Genomic DNA, 17,900 nt, shown 5'->3' on the forward strand with positions numbered 1-17,900 from the left:
CACGTGCTCATCCCTATGTCGCGACTGTCGCACAAGCGCCCACTGACACGCTTAACCTCCGCGCCCATCTTACTCTGTTTTTAGATGGACGTAACATTCATCAACTCTGGTGCTCTAAGCCGCGCTCACTACTCTTTGGTGCGCAAAGTGGAGTCTGCGCAGTCCCCGCAAGCAGCAGACCAGATCCACCTAAGCGAAATTGATGGCATTAGACGTCACTTCGCTGTTGGAGGCGTATCTCTCGTGCGTAAACAGCAGCATCTTTGAAACACATTTGAGTAGACGTGACGTACAGAAAGAATGCAGGGAGAAGCTGATCATACTTCTTTACTGTTCCATGAATTTAACACACGTTAATCCTGGCGAGCTCGCCTTTGCTTTGCCACAAGCTGTCAATCTGGCCGAGATGGGGCGGACATTGCGTGACAAGCAACTCGGTATGGTGATTATCATTCTTGGATCCTGAATCTACCTTGTTAATAAACAGATAGGCTTTATCTTTTGCACTGAAGTTATGCCACAGAATCATGAGTTGCAGCTCATGTTAGTCAATACCATTCGCAAGGTCAGTGCATTCGTGATTACTCAAATATTAGTCTGACTTCTTTCAAAGGATCTAGAAAGCTTGTCCATAGCACGTGTTTGCCTCGCTCTCAGCGTCTTAATTCAAATGCCAAATGATGAAGTGATACCCGCCGTACAATCACAATTGCAGGCCCTGTTCATGCACAAATCGTCAGTTCAAGACATTTGTGATCGCTGGTGCATACTGACTCTGCAATAAGGATATCAGTTCGTCGTAGAGCTTATCTGGCATATCACTCGCTGCTACACAACGACCCTTCGCGCTTGACACCACTAGAGGATGCAGTTGTCCTCCGCATTCAACGTACACTGCCTTCTATAGACTCTTGCGCTATGGCAGTAGCCATGAAAGTGCGTGTATCTTGATGGGATGCAAATGGAAATGACATTGTGAATTCAGCTCAATCAAGTTGATTCCATCAATGATGAAGTCAACGCTCTTCTGCCAATTGTGTGGCAAAGACCCGGTCGTCAGTCTCAATCTCTTATTTTATTGGTCCTTCGAGCCCTTCGGAAGGCTAAGTACGTGTAACTCGCCCAACTTCAATTTGACATCTAACGGATGAGCAGGTTATCGATGCCAAATGTTGGTATTGTTCTCGACATTATCAAGCGTACATCTAGTCCTCCCGTGCGAGGTGACTTGAGTAGTTGCGCTGCAAGACTTTGGCTGAATCTACCCAATAGTGCTACTGCGGGAGGCTTTTCTTGTCTTATCATCCGTATCAGCAGAGGTTATCCAAGAATGCCAAATGCAGCAGTCTCTGTCGCCAGTGGCTTGCATTCGACGCCTATTGACGTCAAAGGATCCTAACGATCAGTACCTGTTTGTTTCGTGCTTATATTGCCTGAGCCCCACTCTTTGGGCAGGGACCCTGCCAGGAACAATAGCAGTCTTAGACGAGTGGGAGGTTCAAGAAGTGATGAAACTTCTTGATTCACATGACAGGCTTGTTCGAAAGATAGTGAGCACCGACAACTTATGACCAGTGGGGCTGCGATACTGATATAGAACGCTCCTAGACCCTGAGGGTCCTACATGCGGTCGATTCTTCCCTTGTCAAGGCGTATAACATGCAGTTGCTACATAACTTGCCTGCAGGGTTAACTTTATCTGACAAGGGCGAATATGTTTCTCGTCTGCTTGATGTTGGCGTGCTTCAGTATGGGAATGATGGGGAACAGTATGCTAGATACCTTAAGGACCTGTTTGCCGTTGCAGAAGGTGACACTCAAGGTCGTACGGAGGACATGTCTGTCCTTGAAGTAGGCCTTGAGATGATCCTTACCCACATCCGGGAATGTATGTGCAATCATTTCGTTACTGATTTTATGCTGACCGCCTCAGTTGATATTACATCTCGTATATCGTGCGTTACCGCACTGGCGGTTTCTGTCACGGAGTCAGGTGCTCGGATTGGACCAACTCTCATGGTGGTTATTTCTGCTTTGGCTTGTGAATACTGCGGAAAGATAGCAACATCACCCCCATCACTACTCCAGGGAATGGCTAGCAGACTTGTCTCGTATGGTGGTGCGTACAAGACATACCTTGAACCAGTGGAATGAAAACTCAGGAAGTAGCAGTCACAGTTCAAGATGCATGTCTGCTATCTATGATTCGGATGTCTGCAGAGTGTGACCAGATCCCGCACACTATCTTGAAGCTTGTTACCGAAATATCTCAGTTCTCCGGAAAACGTATTCGGAATGTGAGTCCCGTCGCCGTCTGGAAAGTTCGAAATGACATGCCCATCAGCGGTGTGGCCTGTTCTTGACATACTGTGGTCAAAGGGATGTGCTTACCAGTATCATCGCTCAAGCATCCTCATCTTCAGTAAGACAGCGGTCATTCCCTTCCCTCTATTGAGAACCAACCCCAGATTAGCTTCCAGACTTTTTGGTTGCTCTAACAACTTATGGATCAAATGCCGGCGCCTCACCGCCTGTATCGCCTGTTAATTTAAAGCCTTCATCAACAATTTCCGGGCTTTCGCCGGGCTCGCCTCCACGAGCTAGCTTATCTCCCAGACAGTTACGTTACGAAGCATATGGCACTCCCCAGGCTGTGCCTAGTCTAAGGCATCTATTAAGCCCGAGCAGAGGCACCTTCTCAAGTCCGGGAAGCAGCAGGAGCCGAAGTTCCTCACGTGCTAGTGAACGTGGGATGCCATCCGAACTGGCAAGGACCATCACCCCAGGAGAGTTGACTATTGCTGCCGCGCAGGGTCCATTGCAAGAGCTGCCCGAGGTGAGAATTTCCTGAATACATGCATTATGCATAACCTTACGTCTGACTATAATCAGCTTGACCACGTTCGAAATTCGAACGCATCACCGAATGAAGATTTAGTACGTCGCCTGAGCAATTTGAACGTATTCGTCATAGCGGCTAACTTGAATGTGTAATCGTACCATCAGACATCTCGTGTTGATCTCATATCGCTCGATACTGCCTGCAGCGAAGTGCCTGTTACATTTCCGACTCCTGAGCCAGACTTCGAAGACGTCTGGGATGCCATGGAAAACTCCAATCTCCGAGGCTGGTGCGAGTCGTCGATGGACAACGTAGTGAGACTTCTACAGAGTTTACAGCACTCCATGAGAGTCATCGCGGTTGATCAACCACCATTTGAAGGTATGTCTACTACCCCCAAACCGCTCTGCAAGATAGAACCATGCTGAGATCTATATTTGTTCTGGTCCGTCTGACAGGGGAGCTAAAAGTCTTGGTTGCTGCCTCACCTAATCCACCCTTAGTGGAGCCGAAACAAGGTGCTGCCCTTCGCCTCCGGGAGAGTGAAGAAGAAAGCTGCCTGTGGCGCCTCCGGTGCGATGATCCTGAGCTACGAACCACTGTCAAGAGACTATTGGAGGATATATAAGATGCCCTGCTGTTTGTCATGCAGGCGATCAGATTGCTATTGGCTCATCAGCTATGTTTGTTGAGATGTTACGGTGAGAAATAAATTTCTGAGGTCGTGAATACAAGACTAGATCATCATCAAGTGATGAGCCATTTTAGGCGCGTCTGTTGAGCAGCAACAAAGTCACCCGGAACAAAGCCGGAACAAGATTCGTGGTGCTCGGAAAACTTGACATCGTGCGAGTCGGCAAATGGCCAATAGATATACCGATAACTCGATAAGGTCGTCCGGTCAGCCTCTAGCCGTGGGAAAACTGTGGTTTGATTATAACTCGAAAAAATTGACTAGCAAGTCTTCCCTCCAGCCGTAGACCAAGAATCACTTGGGATCGCTTTTCGTACTAATCTATGATTTTTTATTCACCCTCGAAGTACGTCTTCCACGTTCTGGCATGTTCTTTGCTGACTGTCTAATGTTCATAACTCGCAGCACTCCACGCCTGACTCACACCATCATCCTCCTCGGACCTCTTGCAGTTTCCCTTGTCGACACAGACCGTCCTCCTTAAACCTAGGGCTAGTCGAAAATTTTGACTTATCTCTTTCTTCCTCATTCCTGTTAGCTGATGGGATAAGTTGTAATCCTCGCAACAGACACCTGCTCTGGAACCGCAACAATCTCTGCACATAGAACGAAGGTCAAACACGAGAGAACACTTCACGATACTTATTTAAACACCCTACCGTCATACTACCGACAATGATCTCATTCAAGCACCCAAACCTTTTCCGCCCCAATAGCCGTCCCACATCACCAAATTCCCCCTCCCGTCCCGAACTCGCCATGGTCCTGGAGAGGACATCCCGACCTCTCACCAAGCTCTCTTTCAGTGGCTTCAAACGATCGTCCTCTTCGACGTCTATCTCCTCCCCCCCTCCAACTCTGCTTGTACAAGACGGGTCTTATCTACAGGCCCTCAGTCTCAAGCTTAGTGAGGCGGTTTCAAAGGCAATGATGCAGCCCACTGGTCCAGTGGCTGTTGGCGAATTGGTTGGAGGCAGGCGTCCAATTCCTGCTGGTCGTGGGCGAGCTCTCGGACTTCTAATTGCCTCGTGTGTATTTTCTTTTCATTCTTGGGACCATTTTTGATTAAACTGCTGTAACCAGTGAGCTCAAGGCATGTCAAAACAATCCACATTTGCACAAGGCTATCCTTCGTTCACTTCACAGGCCATTGTCTGTTCTACTCAGTAACCTCTCGGCACTCCTTCTTCCCCTCCTTTCCTCGCCAGCATTCCTTTCCACGCCCGCTCCCACTGTGCAGGCTCCCAATCCCAATGCAACTCAGCTTCATGCACTTGCAGCAGCTGGCTTTGCAGGAGAGCTTCTCGAAAGCTTCGATGAAATGAGTTTGGGCTTTGAAAATGATGCGAGAGGAGACGGGTTGAAGGCGATTCGTGAAGGCCTCATTTCCCTCATTGGGCGTGTTGTGAACCCGCTCATTACGGGCATCCAGTCTGAACTGATACCTCTCCTGGAGTCTCTGGAGAATCATATCGCTGTTAGTGTGCCTAAGACAGGTACCAAAGCTCTCCACCCATCAATCGTATCATTACAGGCACTCATGCCTGTGTACGCTCGTGCATTGACGCAGTACACAACAACCCTTCCTTCCCAAACGACCTTGGCGACTTTCTTGATCTCGATGATTTGGAGAGCGCTCGTTGCTTTCGCTAATCGGCCCCGAGTGAAGCCTTCACCGCCAACGTCACCACTGAGTTCGCCACAGCTCACACCTTTAACCAAGAGGCAGCGTGTCACTTCTGGTAATACACCGGCAACTCCTCCCCCTACGCGGTTTGCTCTTAAACTGCCTTCACGGCCATCGTCTCCTCCCGACATCACGGTTACTCCGTCAGCAGCTGCTGACGCACGTGCGCTCCACGAGCTCATGGTTCTCCTTCCACGTCCGTCTGCAAAGTGTGATGCGACACGCGTAGCTCGCGAGGCTGTCGATGAGGCGCTTTCTGACTTAACGGCTCTGGCCACATTGCTTGAAAACATAGGCAATCCTTTGTTCAAGGTTGGCAAATCACATGAGGCAATTCTAGAGGAGATCGAGAGGATCACTGCTGATCTGCCAACTCTCATCGCATTGCCTGTGCTCCTACGGAGTTACTCCAGAGTCGCAATTGAGTCACCATCCATTCCGTCGATCTCCTCTATCATCAATGTCTCCGAAGATGAATATAGAAAGAGCTGCCTATCAGGTTTTGGGCGAGCAGAACAGTGTAGCAACATCATCGGGCATAGCGTGCTTGACTTCCTACGTGACCAAGGTGGCTTACAGAGCCTTGTTGAGGAGTGGCTGGCGAACCGAGTAGATGTCGTTGACCATTGACTGTATGGACCCAACGATCTTCATAGGTACTCCTATCTCTCATCTTGTGAGCTAGTATCCGTCCTTATGTATCGATCCATTACATCGTCCTCGGGTTATCATTATATAGAATGGTTTAACTTATCTAGACTGTTTGTTTTCGTTCGTTCTCACTTTCGTCAGGGCCGTCTCCTACTGAACTATAGCATTGTTAGGCCACAGTCATGCCACTTATATCGTTTACCGTGTTAACGAATGGAGCATTCCTCCAGCGCTCACGATGCCATGTGACAGTGGTCCGTGTTCAAGTTAACATGGACACCAGTCGACCCGTCGTCGGTTGCCCTGTCGCGGTGGCGAACTTCTAATAAACGTAGGGCTCACATATTGGGACTAGATTGGTTGACGCACGGCTTGACTTTAATATTGCTTATGATCACATGAGTTAACTAGCCTCATACTCGCAGTGTTAGGAGCGATAAGCGATAAAATACAAACCAAGCGAGGGCTTTTGTTTCTACAATTAAAATTCAACTACTGCCAGCATTGTCCATCAAGATCTTGTTTAGTCCATCACGGCGCAGACAGTTCTCAAACTTGAAGCTCTTCGCAATTTCATCGAGCTCATCCTCGCTTTTTCCATGGAAGTGTTCTGCCCATTCCTTGACAAGATATTCGGTTACCAGTATACTGCGGGACAGGCGACCAACACGATGAGAGAGTTTCCAGACTGGAAACGGATATAGGTTCTGGTTCTCCTGCGGTATCTCTTTCGTGATATGATCGATAAGAGGTTGATATATGTGCTGGACTTGAGTGGTATCAGCACCCCAAGCGTCCACAGCAAGACGATGTTTCTTCGCCAGGAAGTCCTTCAGTAGGGCCATGTACGATGTTTCCTGCGAAACGTAGACCATGCCCTGGAAGCCGATATCCTTGTATAACCAGATCGACCAGCTCAAACGATCCTGGTATTGTGTCAGTAAGGAGTAAGAGACGGTAGTCAGTACCGATGTACCTGATTGTATATTGCCAACTGGTCTTTGAGAACCTTGTACCGTCGTTCATTGATGATGTCTGTAGCAAGGCCATCATATTGCTTCCTAGCATAGACTGGGCCCCATTCGCCGTTCCAGACACAAAGTCCGTGCTGGTCCATCCATTCCCTCTTCTTCTCGTAGCTTTTCTTCATTCTCTGCCGTTGTTCGTCGGAGCTGACATAGTCCTCTGGACTAGCAGGGAAACCGTATACACTGTAGTCTGCCGTCTCTGTAAGATGAAATCATGGAAACAGTGATTCAAGAGAATACCATGAATCGAGTACGCGGTATTCTGCCACTTCTTGTGCATATCACCGAAATGTGAAAAGTCACTTGCAAATGTGTTTCCGTCGAAGAAAATGACATGCTCTGTGTCAATCGAGCGTATGGCGTCGTAAACTTGGTCGTAAAACTTTATTACAGCGGTATGCGTGGAATCAGTGGGTTCGTTAAGTGGATTATAGCCGGCAATCCACTTGTTGTTAGCATAGTGCTTAGCAAGTTCTTTCCAGAGCCAGATTGTACGGTCTTGGAAGTCTTTGTGTAACCAGAAATTTGCGATGTGCGTGCCAGCATCACAATGCCAGTCGGTGTTTTGACCGCCTGCAGCAGCGTGCAGATCGAGTATGGTATAAATGCCATGTTGAGCACAGAGGTCAATCACACGGTCAAGGTGCTTGAAACCCCCTTCTTTCAGGACACGGGGATTCAAGTCATCTGATCGACACCGTAAGTCCGACAGATTACGAAAACTCAAGGCACGTATGTACCTTCGAAGTGCCTGTAGTTGAAGGGTAACCGAATGCAGTTGAGTCCAAGACTCTTGAAAAACTTGGCGTCTTCCTCTTGGAAAAAGTACTCCAGAAACTTGGTTTGCCCATCAGAAGCAGGAACAACGCTGCAGATAAAGATCAACCTACCTTGTCGAAAAAAAAATCTGATTTGATAGGTCCTACGACCTCAGCAAGAGCAGCGCGGATCTGGAATTCGCAGCCTGGGTACCCAGAAATGAAGTTCTCCATGCTATCAGAGGGAGAAAGATCAAGATCCGCGAATGTGTTCAGAAAGCATAACAACTCACTTCATCCACCCTCCGAGACCTGCTCCCCTGAGGACGACCTCTTTGCCACCCCCATCGACGACCTTTGTTCCAGACACTTTCAGATAAGACATAGCGAAGGAGATGTGCAGCGCTGCATTATCTTCATTAGTATAACCTTAAGTACTGCAGCAGTGGAGCCAAGGTTGAGTTAGCGGACCGCTAGAAGAGTCCACGAGATAGCAGTTCGACTATCCATGCGGCTCCGAGGTTTATCCGTATTCCATTGATAGCGCGATCGAACCTCAGCGTAAGTTTGGCTAAGTGGACTCGTGACTGTAGAAGCGGTTCAGTGTCCTTGCCTTTCGCAGTCGACTGATGATCACTCTCATTTTTTTTCTGATCTATATCTCAACAGAACAATCCTTCTGAGTGAGATATCAAGAGAACAAGTGGATCAGGTTTAGATAGTATGTAACAATGTGATTGACCTATTTGCGCGAGTCCGCGAGTGACGAATACATTGGGGACAAGATGAGGGTATCGTGGTATTCTGTGAGAGACAGTGAAATTGCACAATGAATAATGAACATATCGATCAGGAAATAGATACCATTATAAGTCTGTCTTTATGGATGTAAACAACAGGGTCATGATGAGTCGTGAATCGAAAGTGCTCGGACAACTTGTGTTCCTGAAGACGAAGGATGTCGTCCAGACAACCTAAATATTCTCAGCGGCCCGAGAATTTAGGTCCATTGATCTTCTTCGGCACCCTAGCGCGCGGATCCTCTTGCACCCCTGGGATCTCACCATTCTTTGCCAGGTGGTGCCAATAGAGCACATCCCCCGCCTTCAGCCGACGAACAGGCGATTCAACAGGCATTCCACTTGACTCGGGCGCAGACTCCTGATTACCTGGTTGTGACGAAGACCGCATCGGCCGCGATGTCGATGTATGAGGGGATGGAGACCGAGGTAGAGGACGTGGGGAACGCCGAGGAGAAGCTGACGCTGCGAATAAGTATGGATCGGGTGTGGATGGGTGTGGAGTGGAGCCCAGGTCCCCGTGCTCTGAGATAGGTGTGGGAATAGATTCGGAAGATGAATGGGACAAGGTAGGGGAAGGCTGGGAAGGGAAGGGATGTAAAATACGCCGATAGCCAGCGGGACCATCAGCAGAAGATAGCGCAGAATAAGCGGACGTCAAAGGAGGAGGGGAAATAGGTGCTGTGAATTCTAATGGGATAACCCCTGGTTCGTCAGGGATATGATATCGTTCCGATGCGAGTATTTCACTAGAATGGAAGACGAAGCGATGACCATTGGTCGCGCGATTAGTCGCCGTGATTGACGACGTACATCGAGAACACTGATAAAACATGTCAACACAATCAGAGCTTCACACAGTTCTCACACCAGGAATCTTACTGGAATCACGATCATATAGCCGACGGCTGTACCGCAAGTATGACAGCAGAGAGTCTGAGTCAGGCATTCGCACGTCCGAGGGGGAGATGCATTAGTTGACGGACGGCAGGGCGGTGGGCGAAGAGCGTCCGGATTTGACGTGTATGCGGAACAATTTATTGGAAGTGCATCGGTGGAAAAAAGAGAGACGTTAGGTCTAAGCAGCAAAACAGCCTGGAAAACAGATTTTGGGGTTATCAACTGTATCTCACATGACAAAAGAATCAAAAAATTAAGGTCTAAAATTAACTCGCCTTCATACCGCGATTGGTGAGAAATGTGCCACAAGATTTACAGTCCAGTATCCACACTTTATGAGCGAGTTGAGCGGGCGGGAAAGATGGGGGCGGATAAGAGTTATGCTGGACCATTGACATTGATAAATGTGTTTGCCACGACCCAGCATGGCCCTGAGGGGGTACTGCAAAATAACTGAACATTGAGGGTGGTGGGTGTGTATTCTGAGCTTGTGCTGATATCTGCTGGCCGGCGAGCGGATAAACACGCTCGAAGTATGCAGGCTGGGAGTATGGGGGGATGAAGTTTGTGCTGCTGTTATCGTAAAGAGCGTGGAGGTCATTGGGTGATCTCTGTCCTCTTGGAGCGGGCGAGCGCATATAATAATTGATAGTATCACGATTTGTCGCGTGTCCTGAACCCTGACCGGGGTCAACTGGCTGTGAAGTGTCTGCGAAAGCGAGAGCAGGCATTAAGATCAGGCTCGGCGACAGAAAGGATGATGAGAAAAGTGAAAGGTCAGTGCTCTAGATGGGTGGGGGAGAAAGGAGCGAAAAAAATGTGCGCCTGAGAGCAGCTACATCTTATAATCCCATTTCCAGACGAAAGAAGAATACGATGCCAACAGCTTGTCAATAAATGCCAAGTACTGTATTCCTCCTCCTCCGGATTACGTAAACACACCCCGTTCATTTCCCGGACCGCCGGCAACTATCCTTTCATCTTCCATGAACTCCAATATCGCCATTTTAACACAGTCGCATAGAGCGGTTGCAGCGAAAAAACGCGATAAACGAAATCAGATCAAGGAAATTGTATTCGATGATGATGCTCGCAGGTACGCATGCTACAGATCCGCGAATGCAGGGCTTCACACATGGTCCTCGTTAGAGAGTTTCTCACTGGATTTCACAAGCGGAAGGTGGCAAAGAAAGAGGAGGCTATAAAGAAGGCGAAGCTCAGGGAAAAGCAGGAAAGACTAGACACGCGACGTGAGGTGTGTCCAGTTGGTTATTTTGCCATTTCCAGAAGTTTAATCGTTTTAACTAGCATCGACGCGCCTTAGCAGAGCGAGCTGCACAGAACGCAGCGGAGGTTGAGAAGGCATACGGTGCCACCATAGGTGATCAATCACCGTGTGCGCTGTGCTGTGAATCATTAACATTTGACAGATGATTCAGATGATGAGAAGGAGGGGCTCGGTTCCTCGGGGAATGAAAGGGACAGAGAGGTAAACGGAGAGTATGAAGGCGAAGAACAACTTGCTACTGTGACAGTGGTCGAAGATTTCGATCCCGCCGCCTTCTTACATGGCCCATCCATAACCGACTCCGCGCCTGCTAATCAGTCGGACGTCCCTCTTCCCTCGTCCGTGAAACCAAAAGGGAAAGAGAGAGCTCAGAATGATCCTTTGAAGCCGAAGCGCAAGGCAAAGAAAAATGAGAAAACGAAGAGTGTCAGATATCAGACGAAGGCGGCACGTTTGGCGGAACGCTCCAAGCAGCAGGCGCGACGCACAGAGAAGGCAGAACGGGCCGGAGGAAAATCTCTAAGGAAGGGAAAACGCAGATGATTCTCTTCTCAGTCGTGTACTTTTCCGTTCTACGCTTTTTGTAGTATATTTCTTTCATTTTCGACATGCAATATTAATGTTGATGTGTCTGATATACTATGTTCGGGGAGTTGCTAGTTTGAATGCCGAAACCTCCGGTATATTTCGGCTGTCCCGGCCGGATGTATCGAAGTGACCGACACGTTGTTCAAACACTGACAAAACTCGTCATAAACTACACCTATTCGAGGGCTCTAGAGGAGCAGCTGGCTGCATTATGAATTCTCTTTACACACACGGCGTCCGGCAAACAAACTCGCTCACTGCCGATCTCGAGCGGCTACGCAATGGAGATAATTCAGCATCCCTCCTAGGTCTGTTGAGTTTCCTGCTAACTTTCGAGAGGAAGGGCTTCGGTAATGGGCAAGAACTCACGGACTCACCTTGTTAGGACAGATATCCGCCTCACTCGCTGCGATGCACAGAACCATTGAGGATTATGATTCGATGGCCAAGAGAGAAATAATAAAGGCGAAGCAGGAGAAAGGGCAAATGTGTGTGACACGCATTCAAGGCTTTTAATGAATCAACATATCTTGATTGTCTTTGCAGGCGTGTGCAGAAGTTCCGCTCCGACTATGCAGAACTGAAGAGTCAGTTTGAACTAATTAAAAGCGAGGCATGTTCAGTTATCTTGCATTCAGGATGTAGGTCTCACATGCAAGTGCAGAGAGCTGCGGCACAGCGAAGCGAACTTCTAGGTGGTACTTCAAACATGCTATCTCCTTCGTCTGACACAAGACGACGGTTCACGCCAACTGCTACTGCCTTGAATAGCGGAGTGTCCCCGTCACAACACTCCGAGTCACCTTTCCGGACGCAAACACCAATATCGGGCTCAACACTTCGTGAAAGTCACGCACTACATGAGCACTCGTTTATCCAGAATACGGAGACAAGGTTGGATGAGTTCCTTGCGCAAGGGCGGGAAGTGCTGGACAATCTGGTGGATCAACGGAATGTTCTTAAGGGGACGCAGAGACGACTCTTGGATGCAGCAAATACAATGGGTCTCAGTCGGGATGTTATAGGGTGGATCGAGAGAAGAAGGTGAGTAGAACATTCTTAACTCTAGATCGAGGTACTGAAGTTTTGTAGCACACAGGATATGTACATATTCTTTGGCGGAGGAGTGTTCACGTTTTTCTGTTTCTGGTTGATATGGCATTACCTAGGCTAACTCAGCCTAAATAGTTTGTCTGCTGGACTTGTATATATCGCCTGCATACGTACTCTTCGTCTAGTTTTGTCCAGCAATATTCACGCTGTCGTGTCAGGAGTTGCGGCACTTGCCGGACTGACGCCGCTTCCCAGAACGCAAACCGAACGAGGTCAGAGCAAACTTGTCTCGAGAAGTTCTGGTACTTTTTGCTGTGATGGTGGCCTTAGCCGGTCCCAGTAAGCCACACGACTATACGGAGGGCGCGTCAGCCATCGACATTAAGGCTGCTGTCGCCAATGCACGGCGCCATTCCTCATATAGCGGGGACAGTGGACAAGGTGCCATGTTTGATGGGCCAGGACAGGAATCTATACCTACTAGCATATCGAGGATGTCCTATGCAGAGCATGGATTGGCAGGTAGACGACGAAGCAGGGAGTGGTCCAGGGGCCGGATGAAGAGTGAGGAGTCAGTTGGACGTGCTAGTCGGAGAATGAGCACAGATGGTGAAGTCTCGCAGGCGACGGAGGAGATGAGGTCTGGTAGCGAAGAAGAAGCGGGGGGAGATGATGAAGACACAAACCACAGAGGGCGTAGACGCAGGAGATCTATATCACCCACCCTCAACCGGTCCTCTGTATTCGAAAACATTGCCAACTTGTTCAGCCGTACTGGTGCAGGGGAGAGCAGGGCTCCCGAATTTTCACGACGTTCATCTGCATCTTCGACTCGGAAATCACGACGAAGGTCCTCAGACGCAGGGTCAGAATTCGCTCTTGCAGACGAAGTGAACGAGCGATGGGGATACTCGTCCGGAGAGGAAGATAATGAGACAGAGTCCGACGGCTCGCATCCTTTCCACAGCGAAATAGACTATGGTTTATACCCTCCATCTCCAAGTGCAGGTTCACATCTCCCTCTCTTTGCCGCTGATGCAATTTTCGGCGATGAGGTGCGCATAGACATAGACATACCTCGAGAGCCGTTAAATCCTCCACCCCCTGGACCGCCAAGCAGACAAACCATATATGTACCAGAAGAGGACAACACCTTTCGGTTTGTGGGCTATGAAGTCATCATTTGGCGGCAGTGGCTCTGGCGAGTGTGTTGTGCTGCAACCTTGGGTCTCGTGGGTCTCTTGGGTCATTGGTTCCCTCGCGTATGGCTACGATGCGTTGTCGAAGAGAAGGCTTTCAGAGATATTAGGCATGGTTATGTTGTCGTCGAGGTGCGCAACGCCATAATCTCGTAGTACCACATTTAAGTCATCTGCCATCAGTCTGCACACAGAGACATCACACTGTTCCCTGTCAAGCGTCTAGCATATCCATATGCTCGCTCAACGGTCTTCCCTGTCTCTCCTGCAGAAGCGGATGGACGACCACAGCCGCTATCACGCGGTGATACCGGCGAGAGACAAGAGATTCTCGACGACCTTCATATCGTCGACTATAGATATTCACGTTTTGCACTTGACATTCAGACTGGATTATTCGGCATGATAAGGTGGGTTGATTACGTTGCACCTTCGTTTTTGCTGAGCATCAAGCAGGGACTGGCGTGATCCAACGTGGACGGGTCTGCAGTCCATCCAGAACGGGCTTTCGCAGTTTGTTAGGCATCAACGGTTGATCTTATTTGGACCGAACATTGTCGACATCGAAGGCAAATCGACGATATCACTTCTGGTTGATGAGGTAAGTCCAATGTTCATGGACCATGGTTTCACCCAACCTTTTGATAGATCATCCACCCATTTTACGTGTTTCAAGTGGCCAGCATCATCCTTTGGTCATTGGACGATTACTATTACTATGCGTTCTGTATTGCACTAATTTCTGCATTGAGTGTTGTGACAACCCTCATTGATACCAAGAAGGTGAGAAAACAGACCCCTGAGCATGTCACGAAAGATCCTCACACACTCTCAGACCATCAAGCGCATGCGGGAGATGTCCCGCTTCTCCTGTGACGTTATGGTTTATACAGACGGTGGCTGTATGCAGTGTTCTCGTCGTCCTCTACTCCAGCTCATGATCATGCAGGGGTTGAGCGTGACTCTACTGAGCTCGTGCCAGGAGATATAGTAAATCTATCTGAACTACGTGTATCTCTGTTCCCTGCAGACATACTTCTTCTTTCTGGCGATGCGATTGTGAACGAAAGCATGCTGACTGGCGAGAGTGTACCTGTTTCAAAGAATCCAGCCAAGGACGATGATATCGCTCGTTGGCGAGACCTCAAGGACGCCCAGGGTGAGCTTGCCAAGAGCTTTATTCATGCAGGGACCAGAGTGGTTCGCATCCGTGGTGCTCTGGCAAGTGATGGGACCACAGGACAACCTGCCCTTGGGTTGGTTGTCAGAACAGGTAGGTCTTTTGCATTCTGCAGAGATGATGCATTCATGAATAGCAGGGTTCAACACAACCAAGGGTGCACTAGTCAGGTCCATGTTGTTCCCAAAACCAATTGGATTCAAGTTTTACCGTGATTCAATTCGTTTCATCGGTGTTCTGGCATGTATTGCCACCCTTGGTTTTTGTGCCAGCGCTGTGCAGTTTATCCGACTTGGGGTACGTTTTGTGGTGTACTCATGCAAATCCTATTCACTTGGATACAGATCAAATGGCCTGTCATCCTAGTTCGTGCTCTCGACTTGATAACGATTGTGGTTCCACCCGCTCTTCCGGCGACCCTCTCGATTGGCACAAATTTTGCCATCGGACGTCTCCGCAAACTTGGAATCTTCTGCATCTCGCCCACTCGTGTCAACGTTGGAGGAAAAGTCAACGTATGTTGCTTTGACAAGACAGGCACACTCACAGAAGATGGATTAGACATTCTCGGCGTGCGCTCCCTCGACCGCAATGTACACCGTTTTGGTGAGCTTATAGACAACGTCCACGATCTACCCTCCATACACGACCGCACGAGCTTCCTTCACGCACTCGCGACGTGCCATTCGTTGAAGATAGTAGATGGTGAAATTATTGGCGATCCACTGGACGTCAAGATGTTTGAGTTTACTAAGTGGACTCTTGAAGAGGGACTGATCGCGGGGACCGGCATTATCAAAGGAAGAAGTGGCAGCGAGCGACCAGCTGCGCTTGTCCAGACTGTTGTGCGACCGCCTGGGAGTGCCCAATTCCGCCTGGAAGATGCTCTCAGGACAGGGGCGAAGGTGCGCCCTGACATGAAGCAGTGCACAGCATTTCTGACTGTTACATCTCAGCATGCTCATTTCCTTGAACTTGGCGTGATCCGCACCTTTGAGTTCGTCTCAAGTCTACGGCGGATGAGTGTCGTGGTTAAACGGCTCAGGAGCACCGGTATGGAGATCTACGTTAAAGGGGCTCCAGAGGTGATGTTGGAAATCTGCGAGAAAGACTCTTGTTAGCTTCTAATTTTTCCCGAGATTCTGTTCACTGATTATTCTGCAGTTCCACAGGATTATGACGACCTGCTGTCCTACTATACAAGGCGTGGGTATCGTGTCATTGCAATGGCGGGCAAAAGTATTGAAAGTTTATCATGGCTGAAGGCTCAAAAGATGAAAAGGTTGGGTGCAAATTTTCATTGGCTTCATGGTTACTCAAGGTCTTTATAGGGAGCAAGCGGAATCGAATCTTCGTTTCCTCGGACTGATCATCTTTGAGAATAAGCTGAAGCCGGGGACAACTCCTGCCATCCAAACCCTCCGGGCAGCTCATCTGGCATGCAGGATGATTACTGGAGACAACCCGCTGACTGCTGTCAGCGTCGCACGAGAGTGCAGTTTGGTAAGCCAAGCTGCACATGTCTTCGCTCCTGCATTCGTCCACGGTGAGCAATCAATGTTGTCAGGTTTGTACTCATTGCGAGACCTTTTTAACCTCAGGAAATGCTAATACACCCATGTCGAAACTGGAGTGGTCCTCCATGGATGATCCCTCTTGGAAACTGGACGACTACAGCCTCAAACCTTTACCTCCACCTCCACACCTTACCGTAGCAGAACATGAAGTCGAGTATCAGGATTGTGCATTGGTCGTGACAGGTGATGTATTCAGATGGATGATCAACCACGGTCCTCTTGAAACTGTGCAGCGGGTGAGGCCATTTGGCCGAGCATCACATTATGTAGGCTGATGTTTGCCCTCAGATGCTTGTCAAAACCCAGATCTTTGCTCGAATGTCGCCAGATGAAAAGAACGAGGTTGTCGAAAGGCTGCAGGCCCTGGGTTATACCGTGCTAATGTGTGGAGACGGCGCGAATGATTGTGCAGCACTCAAGGCCGCAGACGTTGGTATTTCACTGTCTGAAGCGGAGGCGTCTGTTGCAGCCCCCTTCACCAGCAGGACACCCGATATCAGTTGTGTCATCGAGGTCATCAAGGAAGGAAGGGCCGCATTGGTTACCAGCTTTTCGTGTTTCAAATACATGTAATAGGGTTGTTTGTCCGCTTTTGCGAACCTACTGACATCTTGCAAGGGCGTTGTACTCTATGATCCAGTTCACGACGGTTACTCTGCTATACTCTTTCGCATCCTCCCTAGGAGATTTCCAGGTACTTTCCCGACAAACCAATTTGCCCCCGCTGAACGCGTTTCTTTAGTTCCTGTACATTGATCTCTTCATTATCATTCCCATTGCCGTTTCCAGTGAGTTCGGTAGATTTTACTTGAAGCAGTCCTAATTGGATTTAGTGGGACGGACTCTCCCGTATCCGCGAATATATCCCAAGCGCCCCACCGCTAGCCTGGTATCAAAGAAGGTCCTCGCCAGTCTGTTTGGGCAGATAATAATCACTAGCGGTGTTCAAATCTGGACGTTCTTCTGGGTCAAGCGTCAGGATTGGTAAGAAAGGCGTTCCATAGCACCGCCGAAGGCGACTGACCTGAGCTTGTCCGCAACAAGGTACCACACACCAGATGCAGATCCTTATGGCAATGGTGCTCATCTCAAGGCCACCAACTTTGAGAACTCGACATTGTTTCTAGTATCTTGTTTCCAGTATATTCTTGTTGCGGCCGTGTTTAGCATTGGCCCTCCTTACCGCAAGTCGATGTGGACAAACGGTCTGTACTTCGCCGTGACAATCACTGTGCAGTTCTAATTTGATGCTATTATGTAGGTTGGCTGATGGCATCAGTCACTGGTTTATCGCTCCTGAATTTGTTGGTGCTGTTACAACCTCCGAAACCCATTAGGTTGATTCTTGAGTTGATGCCTCTCCCGATATCTGGCAGAGCATGGCTAGGGGTATTTGCGCTCACCAATATTTTTGTTTCACTTGCTTTCGAGCAATGGGCCACCCAATTCATCTCACAGGTGATTGGCGTTTTGATGAACCTGCATCTGGAGAAGAAAAGATATCGCGAGGGGAGAGCGTACAAGGCTGTGGAGGGTGGAATGCAACGTTGAGTGTAAATACCTGTGCGGATATAGATATCATGATATTGCCTGTTGTCAATGAGAACGGGCGCTGCAACTTTATGATCCGGGACCGGGGAGTTTCCTATTTAGTC

General features: G+C 48.9%; 7 protein-coding genes across 7 annotated transcripts; 5 read left to right on the forward strand and 2 right to left on the reverse strand.

Moving 5' to 3' along the window:
* Positions 1-50: 50 nt before the first annotated feature.
* On the forward strand, positions 51-3,752 carry F5147DRAFT_664340 (armadillo-type protein). Its single transcript, XM_041434993.1, has 16 exons — positions 51-243; positions 296-437; positions 492-565; positions 614-735; positions 786-936; positions 986-1,107; positions 1,156-1,223; positions 1,273-1,550; positions 1,609-1,888; positions 1,934-2,119; positions 2,173-2,297; positions 2,345-2,422; positions 2,474-2,836; positions 2,893-2,937; positions 3,007-3,223; positions 3,301-3,752. Exons 1-16 carry the CDS (start codon positions 85-87, stop codon positions 3,468-3,470), a joined length of 2,580 nt encoding a protein of 859 aa, XP_041299325.1. The 5' UTR covers positions 51-84; the 3' UTR covers positions 3,471-3,752.
* Positions 3,753-6,057, forward strand: F5147DRAFT_664342 (uncharacterized protein). Its single transcript, XM_041434994.1, has 3 exons — positions 3,753-3,882; positions 3,942-4,564; positions 4,620-6,057. Exons 2-3 carry the CDS (start codon positions 4,212-4,214, stop codon positions 5,851-5,853), a joined length of 1,587 nt encoding a protein of 528 aa, XP_041299326.1. The 5' UTR covers positions 3,753-3,882; positions 3,942-4,211; the 3' UTR covers positions 5,854-6,057.
* A 210-nt stretch (positions 6,058-6,267) lies between these two features.
* F5147DRAFT_115106 (glycoside hydrolase) lies at positions 6,268-8,371 on the reverse strand. The gene is made up of 7 exons (XM_041428086.1): positions 8,304-8,371; positions 7,954-8,249; positions 7,793-7,895; positions 7,643-7,739; positions 7,143-7,589; positions 6,851-7,092; positions 6,268-6,800 (listed from the first exon to the last, which is right to left on the reverse strand). The coding sequence occupies exons 2-7, from the start codon at positions 8,043-8,045 to the stop codon at positions 6,363-6,365; spliced, it is 1,419 nt and encodes a 472-aa protein (XP_041299327.1). The 5' UTR covers positions 8,046-8,249; positions 8,304-8,371; the 3' UTR covers positions 6,268-6,362.
* Positions 8,372-8,644: 273 nt separating this feature from the next.
* On the reverse strand, positions 8,645-9,821 carry F5147DRAFT_741919 (uncharacterized protein; the record flags this gene model as incomplete). Its single annotated transcript, XM_041439514.1, has 3 exons — positions 8,645-9,283; positions 9,343-9,555; positions 9,636-9,821. The coding sequence occupies 3 exons, from the start codon at positions 9,819-9,821 to the stop codon at positions 8,645-8,647; spliced, it is 1,038 nt and encodes a 345-aa protein (XP_041299328.1).
* Positions 9,822-10,310: 489 nt separating this feature from the next.
* On the forward strand, positions 10,311-11,285 carry F5147DRAFT_664350 (nucleolar protein 12-domain-containing protein). Its single transcript, XM_041434995.1, has 4 exons — positions 10,311-10,456; positions 10,510-10,615; positions 10,669-10,741; positions 10,791-11,285. Exons 1-4 carry the CDS (start codon positions 10,347-10,349, stop codon positions 11,189-11,191), a joined length of 690 nt encoding a protein of 229 aa, XP_041299329.1. The 5' UTR covers positions 10,311-10,346; the 3' UTR covers positions 11,192-11,285.
* An 88-nt stretch (positions 11,286-11,373) lies between these two features.
* Positions 11,374-12,546, forward strand: F5147DRAFT_664354 (uncharacterized protein). The gene is made up of 5 exons (XM_041434996.1): positions 11,374-11,544; positions 11,622-11,724; positions 11,783-11,849; positions 11,901-12,280; positions 12,329-12,546. The coding sequence occupies exons 1-5, from the start codon at positions 11,448-11,450 to the stop codon at positions 12,408-12,410; spliced, it is 729 nt and encodes a 242-aa protein (XP_041299330.1). The 5' UTR covers positions 11,374-11,447; the 3' UTR covers positions 12,411-12,546.
* Positions 12,534-17,897, forward strand: F5147DRAFT_664357 (uncharacterized protein). The gene is made up of 18 exons (XM_041434997.1): positions 12,534-13,620; positions 13,672-13,898; positions 13,945-14,089; positions 14,137-14,271; positions 14,324-14,390; positions 14,438-14,761; positions 14,808-14,965; positions 15,013-15,573; positions 15,625-15,784; positions 15,833-15,950; positions 16,000-16,214; positions 16,270-16,481; positions 16,534-16,814; positions 16,864-16,939; positions 16,988-17,033; positions 17,079-17,229; positions 17,290-17,450; positions 17,507-17,897. Exons 1-18 carry the CDS (start codon positions 12,607-12,609, stop codon positions 17,794-17,796), a joined length of 4,341 nt encoding a protein of 1,446 aa, XP_041299331.1. The 5' UTR covers positions 12,534-12,606; the 3' UTR covers positions 17,797-17,897.
* The last annotated feature ends 3 nt before the right edge of the window (positions 17,898-17,900 follow it).

The sequence above is a fragment of the Suillus discolor genome (genome assembly GCF_016758755.1).
Source record: "Suillus discolor strain FC423 chromosome Unknown F5147scaffold_2, whole genome shotgun sequence".
Lineage (NCBI taxonomy): Eukaryota > Fungi > Basidiomycota > Agaricomycetes > Boletales > Suillaceae > Suillus > Suillus discolor.